General features: G+C 39.5%; 1 protein-coding gene across 1 annotated transcript; it reads left to right on the top strand.

Moving 5' to 3' along the window:
* The first annotated feature begins 793 nt into the window (after window positions 1-793).
* Window positions 794-4,235, top strand: LOC103435090 (glutamate receptor 2.7-like). Its single transcript, XM_017332151.3, has 5 exons — window positions 794-1,166; window positions 1,307-2,565; window positions 2,681-2,987; window positions 3,248-3,642; window positions 3,862-4,235. Exons 1-5 carry the CDS (start codon window positions 872-874, stop codon window positions 4,129-4,131), a joined length of 2,526 nt encoding a protein of 841 aa, XP_017187640.1. The 5' UTR covers window positions 794-871; the 3' UTR covers window positions 4,132-4,235.
* Window positions 4,236-7,967: the final 3,732 nt, after the last annotated feature.

Here is a 7,967-nt window from a genome sequence, read left to right as displayed (position 1 = left end):
AGCTAATGGGGTCATACTCAGAAAGATATGTGTAACTTAATAAATACCAATAGGTCAACTTTGTCTACACGGAAAGGATCTACGAAATTTTAAAAAAAATATAAGATGGGCCAGTTGATTAGATCGGTGTGTGTCCCTCCACATCCTAACTCAAATCTTCTTCCCGTAAATTAGAGTAGTTTAGAATCAATACCAAAAAATTGAGAGGCTATATGCATCATGATAGGTCTACATCCAAGTGAAATGTTCCATTACGGAAAGAATATTCCCACATCCAAGTGCTGTAATGTTTGACAAATCATATCCAAACAAGAGCTGCCATTTTTGTGAATAGTTATGTTGACTCATTCTGAAAGGCTCGTTCCCCCATATCTCAGTAGTCTTCTTTTCTAGCAGACCAATTCCGAAAACTCTTACTCTTGCCCCGTTTGAGGAAAACTCGTCCAGAGCCGGAATCTTCCTCTACAGATTGAGGCTGAGGTCTCTTGTCAAAAGCCTAGTCTTTGTGCAGTAAACCCTCCGGCCGAAGACCCACCTTCGTCAATATGAATAAGCATAGGAGAATGACCTGAAAGCTAAACACTCGAGTGACATCATTCAGCTCATAGTCATAGAGATTTCGACAAAAAATAAAAAATTGCAAGTTTGAAAAGTACAAAATAGTTCTGTTGATTCATTCTAAAAGACTTTGTTCCCCCATATCTCAATAGTCTTCTTTTCTGGCAGACCAATTCAAATATACAAATCCACACGCACATTTTCCGGGAATATACCGCGTTTTCTCTTACATACAATCGGAATTTTACCTAGCACAAAAGAAAAAAAAAATCTTGTGCAAGAGTGCAAGACAGAGATCGTATATAAACAAAACATGTGGGGAAGGTTAGATCAGAACAAAATGTCTTTTCCTTTCCCTAAACTTGGGACCTTCGCTCCTGTGCTCATCGTCTACTTGCTAATTGTTATCTCCCATGGAGTTGGAGCTAACAATAGTAGCAATGTCACCAACATTGGAGCAATCATTAATGCTAATGGCCGTATCGGGAAAGAACAGAAAACTGCCATGGAAATTGCAGCTGAAAACTTCAATAACCATTCGAAGACTCATAAGCTAATCCTTCATTTTCGAGACTCTGGCAGAGACCCCTTTCGTGCTGCTTATGCCGGTTAGTATACGCATGGGTCATTATAATATTCATCGTTATGCAATTAATTTGTACATATAAGTACTTAACTCTACATACATACATACATATATATATATATATATATATATATATATATATATTATTTTTTATGGTTGCAGCTAAAGAATTGATAAAGAAGAAGGTAGACGTGATAGTTGGCATGGAGACATGGCAGGAAGCAGCTCAAGTAGCTGATCATGGAAACCAATCGAATGTTACGGTGATTTCATTCGCATCGCCAACTATCACCCCGCCCCTAATCCAGCGCCGCTGGCCATATCTAATACGAATGGCAACAGACGGTTCTGCTCAATTAAAAGGCATAGCGGATATAGTTTCTGCGTACCATTGGAAAAGGGTGGTTGTAGTATACGAAGATGATGGTTACGGTGGAGCTGTTGGGATGCTAGCTGTTTTATCTGAGGCTCTTCGAGATGTTGGTTCGGTGATTGAGCACCGTTTGATTCTCCCGCGAGTTTCTTCGATACATAATCCAAACGGGGATGGGTTTGAAGAGATGCTGAACCTTACCACCATAAAATCCCGTGTGTTTATTGTTATTCAGTCATCTTTGCCTACAGTGACTCGTCTGTTTCAGGTAGCGAAGGAGACGGGACTTGTAGGAAGAGACTCAGCTTGGATAATCACAGAGGCTGTCATTAGTAATTTGCCTGACTCTCTTGACAACTCTGATATGGAAGGCACTCTCGGAATGAAGACTGACTATGCTAAAAATACTAGTTCTTATATGAAGTTCCTAAAGGAGTTCGAAAAAAAGTTTTCAGATGAAGATAACATTGTGCCAACGCCAGGAATTTATGCACTTCGAGCCTATGATATGATGACAATCATTACACAAGCCATAGAAAGAATGACTAGTAACAACAGTTCTACTACTACTAGTAGTAGCCTTCAGGTATTGTTAAACACATTGTTGAACAATTATACCGGTCTAAGTGGGGAAATGTACTGCAAAGGAGGTGAGGTACTTTTTCGTTCTCCGACATTCAGGATCATAAATGTTGTTGATGGGAAGAGACAAAGAGATGTAGGGTCTTTAGAAAGCATTGTCAGCCAAGGCACAGACGGAAGTAATGATGTTGGTATAATTTGGCCCGGGAAAGACATTAGTGCCCCGAAAGGTTGGGCTATGCCTACTAAAGAGAGCCCAATGAAAATTTTGGTTCCTGGTATAACACCCTTCAACGCATTTGTAAAGGTTGATTGGTCGCGGAACAATTCAGACGAGAAGAAATTCGATGGTTTCTGCATTGAACTTTTCAGATGGATACTACCAAATTTGACTTATACTCTGCATCATGAAATTGAAGCCTTAAATTGTACTTACGATTCTCTGATAGAACTGGTCCAAAACAAGGTAACAACTTAAATTTCTATTTCTTTTGCTATATATCTTTCTGCGGCATTTGATTTGTATCTGACAGAGAGAACGTATGCTTTTCATGTTCATCAAAACATTGGTAAAATGGAAGACATATGATGCTGTGATCGGTGATATGACTGTGCTAGCTGATCGGTTGGACAAGGTGGACTTCACTCAGCCATATATCGAGTCTGGTTTGTCGATGATTGTTCCTGAAAAAGATGAGGAGTCGACATGGCTATTTTTGAAGCCTTTCACTTGGCAAATGTGGGCGGTGTCTGGTGGCATTTTACTCTACACAACGCTAATAGTCTGGCTCCTCGAAGGCCCGTCAAATCCAGAATTTGGTGATGGGTTGAAGAATCAAATCAGGACAGCAACTTGGTTCACTTTCTCCTCTTTGTTCTTTGCTCAGAGTAAGTAAAAAAAATTCAAATAGGGAAGTGATTTCCGTACAACAATTTTATCCATTGCAAACCCTTGTTTTTTTATGACATTTATGTTCAGTATATCAGAGGAGAATCAAGGGGGATATAAATAAACAAGGCGTTTAGAAGGAGAAAAGGAGTTTGCAGAAATCATTTCTCTTTCAGACATTAGTACAAGACTAACTATGAAAAGGGTCAGTCCAAATTCTTAAACAAATAAGATTAATGCATGAATTTTCATCTTGCAGGAGAGAAAATCTCTAGCAACTTTACTAAAGTAGTTGTTATAGAGTGGCTGTTTGTTGTATTGATCCTAAGCTCAAGCTACACTGCTAATCTTTCCTCAATGCTTACCATCAAACGGCTGCAACCAAACGTAACGGACATTGAAATGCTGAAGAGAACCGAAGCAAAAGTTGGTTCGGATAAAGATACATTTGTCAGGAACTACATGCAGCGTGTTATTGGATTCAATGACTCGAACGTCATGGAAATAGGCCCCCTTTACAACGTGGACGAGTTCAAGAGCAAACGTATATCTGCTGCCTTTCTTGAACTCCCATATGCAAAAGTATTCATGAATCAGAACTGTAAAGGATATACTCAAACCGCGCCAACCTACAGATTCGGAGGATTCAGCTTTGTGAGTAGCAACTACATTAAATACAGCACACCATCTAACGATTCAACATAAGGGCACCAGTTTGTGCACACCGTTGGTTGTTTGTTCCTATTGATTCTCTTTTGATTTATTAAATCCAAAGGACAAAAAAACAAACAAATAAGGGTGTGCATAAATCACTTCCCTCAACTTAAGTAGTTTTTCGAAACTAACAGAATTGATTTCGTATTCACCATGCAGGCATTCCGGAAAGGTTCTCCAATAGCGAGGGATTTCACTAGGGTCATTCTAGAGCTATTGGAAAATGGAAAACTGAAGGAGCTAGAAAATAAGTGGTTGACTACAAGGGAAGAGTGTTCAAGAAATGCGACTTCAGATACCCCGAAGAGCTTGAACCTCAAGAATTTCACCGGCCTCTATATAATAACCGGCGTTACTTCTACATTTTGTTTTCTAATCTCTCTTTTTATCTTGCTGAGGAAGTTGTGTTGGCGTGAGTCAAACTTGTAGGTGGAATAATAATGTTTGTATTTCCTAGTTTGATTATAATTCTTTGTAATATTCCTTGTATCACAAGGTATAGATGTATATATATATATATATTTCCTCCTAAAGGAGAGGAATAATAGAAAAACAAATTGAAATCTAAAGATAATTTCAACTTGGTATCAGAGCAGGTTTCGCCTGTCTCTAAACCCTAACCCCCGTTCACTGCTGACTAGAGTGCTTCTCTGTTGGCTGCCTAACAACCGTTTGAAATCCCAAACCCAGGTCTTGAAACAAGAGTCCAGACATCTGTTAAAACCCAAACCCAGAAAAATAAAAAACTTAAAACACAACCTGCTTCTACTATGGCAGACGACAGACGTACGGCACAAGTAAAGGTCGCTGAGGCAACATCTGGGGTAGCGGCCCTAACTACCAACGCGGAAAGACTTGGGCCTGCCAAGTTTGGAGCCCACAATCTACTCGAGAAAGGTGATGATGCTGGTGCTGCCAACAAGGCTGTCACGGACTCAGTCGGTCCACCAGCTGATAGAAAACAGGAACGGAGCCCAAACCTGGAGCCCACGATCTGAATGTGCAGTACGCAGGTAAGGGCAGCAACTTGGGCATGGGCCCGCTAAGCTCACTAGCAGGCATCCATCATAATTTGGGCAGTACAAGTGATCCGGACCCAAACAGTTTGGGCCAACGACTTTCATTATTAAATTTCCTTGCTTCCCAAGAACAATATGATAATCCAAGTAACACGAGCAATGCTTTAATTGCATCTGTTAATTATGATATAGGTTAGATTATCGACTCCAAAGCTACTAATCATATGACTTTTGACCATACTCTTTTGACCTCCACTACAACACCTAACGGGATAGCATTATCACTGCAAATGGAGTTGAGGCCCCAGTCACAGCAGTGGGTTCAATAACACTCACTTCTATTCTCTCTTTACACAATTGCTTATTTGTTCCCACACTCTCTAGTCATTTATTATTTGTGAGACAAGTCACCGAGCAATTAAATTGTGCAATGCTAATGTTTCCGTCTTTTTATTTACTTCAGGATATCAGGACTCAGGTGATCATTGGGCGTGGTACTAAGAAGAGAGGGTTGTACTATGTTGATGATGTTGCACAAGGTCATGCTTGTCAAATTCAAAGTTCTGATAATGGCAAGTTGAAGACTGTTCAATCGTGGCATCGTCGACTAGGTCATGTTTCCTTTGTTTATCTTGGAAAATTACTTCTATTTTTATTTAGTATTGTCTCATATTCTTCATTAAAGTGTAAAGTTTGCCCTTTAGCTAAAATTTATCAAGCTTCTTATTCTCCGAGTTTGAATAAATAAACAGTTCCTTTTGAGTTAATCCACTCTGATGTGTGGGGCCATATCCAGTTACTACTAAGCATGAGGTGCGTTGGTATGTAACATTTGTTGATGACTGCACTAGAATGACTTGGTTGTACCTCATGAAAAATAAAAGCGATGTGGGTGAAATCTTCAAATTGTTTTATCACATGGTCTATACTCAATACTCACTCCCTATTAAAGTGCTTTGGTTCGACAACGGTTATGAATATCTTAAATTAAGATACTTTCTTAGTTTTTCACAGAAAAATGATGACTACACTAGAATGACTTGGTTGTACTTCATGAAAAATAAAAGCGATGTGGGTGGAATCTTCAAATTGTTTTATCACATGGTCTATACTTAATACTCACTCCCTATTAAAGTGCTTCAGTTCGACAACGGATATGAATATCTTAAATTAAGATACTTTCTTAGTTTTTCACAGAAAAAAAGATATTCTCCATGAAACTACGTCCCTCATTCACCACAACAAAACGGAGTCGAACGAAAAAATCGCTACATACTTGAGATTAATCGCGCCCTTCTTATTGGTAGTTGTGCACCCAAAACATACTGGGTTGATGTCGTGACCTATGCTATATATCTCATGAACTGATTGCCATCACGTGTTCTGTCTTTTAGAACACATTTGGATGTGCTAGTCGATCATGTTTCGCTCCCCTCTACTCTTCATTTAGAACCACGAGTCTTTGGTTGTGTGGCATACATTCCATCTTCACAAAAATCAAAGAAGCAAATTGGATCTATGTGTGTTGTGGTGTGTGTTTGTTGGCTTTAGTTCAGAACAAAAGGGTTATTGATGTTATCATCCATCCTTGCCGTACTCCTCAGGGGGAGATAACCTAATTGACGATTATTGCAGATTCGGTATAGATGAATTTGAACTTCCTTTTGCTAGCCCAAGTGGGCCCATTGATCATGCTGCACCACCGAGAGACAAAGCCCAAATGGGCAGAGCCCAAGAAGGTAGCCCCCATGCACTGAGAAATGGCATTCTTGGAATGACGTTTGAAAATCCTAACCACGAGCCATGTGAGTGCCCAAACATTGACATCCCAAGTTGGCGTGTAACTGTCCAGCTGTTAACAACCCAAGTAGGCATAACCAATCAACCACTGTTGCTGCACCGAATACCCAAGTGTCTGAAATTAATGTTGAGCCAAGTGGTCTTGATTTAATAATGGCAGTTGCAGGCCCAAGTGATTGGCATCCAGAAACATGTCAACAGATGAGCATCAACTTCAGTGAAAAAGAACACGTCAACCTCCATTATACTCCTCTAGTACGCGACCATGATCTAATGGGTATCCTTGAGGTAAGTTTTCACTTAGATATTATCAAACCATCTTATGTGTTGCCTCGTCGAAAAAATCGAGGAAAACCACCAGACATGTACTATTTAGAAGGAAAGGTGCGGTATCCCATTGCAAACTATGTATTCGATCATTGACTTTCATCGAAATACTGTGCACTTGTTCAACCAATAGAGACTATCAAAATACCTATCGATGGAATAAACTTTGAATGATCCGAAGTTGACAAAGGCAATGCAAATTGAGATGGAGGTGTTACAAAAGAACAAAACATGGAGTGTGGTTACACTCCCCAAGGGAAAGAAATTCGTGGGATACAAATGGGTATTTACCATTAAACATAAAGCGGATAGGACGATCAATAGATACAAGGCGAGATTGATAGCCAAAAGGTATACACAAACCTTTGGTGTTGACTATCAAGAAACATTTGATCCGGTTGCAAAATGAATAAATCAGAGTTCTACTCTCTCTTGTTGCTAACCTTGATTGGCCATTGAGACAGTTTGATGTGAAAATTGCGTTTTTACATGGGATTTAGGGGTGGTTTGGGAGTGAGGTGCTTAAAAAAAAAGCACCCATAAAAAAAAAGCTGTGAGGGTTTTAGGTGTTTGGTAAACTAAAAAAAAAAGGCTTATTTTGGAAGCTGCTGTGAGAATAAGCTGAAGTAGCTATTTGCAGCTTTGGAAAACTGTTTTTTTTTTTTTCAAAGCACACGGAGCTACAGTGCTCCTTTAATGAAAAGACCCACTATCAGACTGTTTTTTTTTTTTCCAAAAGCACTTTTACAAAAAAGTTTACCAAACACTCTGCTGATTTATTTCACAGCCGCTTATTCTCACAACACAACCGCTTATTCTCACAACAGTTTTTTTTCAAAGCACAGCAATACCAAACCAGCCTTTAGAGGAAGAGGTATATATAGATTTTCCACCAGGATATGGCATTGAGAATTCTAGTGGAAAAGTATGCAGACTTTGAAAGACATTGTATGGGCTGAAACGGTCGCCGAGAGCTTGGTTTGGGCGATTCACTCAAGCTATGAACAAGCATGGATACCGACAAGGGAACTCATATTATACATTGTTCATCAAGCGTATGGATGGTAAAATGACCTTACTCATTATATATGTGGATGGTATGATTGTCACTGGTGATGA

Source organism: Malus domestica, chromosome 05 (genome assembly GCF_042453785.1).
Source record: "Malus domestica chromosome 05, GDT2T_hap1".
In the NCBI taxonomy this organism is placed as follows: domain Eukaryota; kingdom Viridiplantae; phylum Streptophyta; class Magnoliopsida; order Rosales; family Rosaceae; genus Malus; species Malus domestica.
This window is presented reverse-complemented; position numbering and strand designations above follow the sequence as displayed.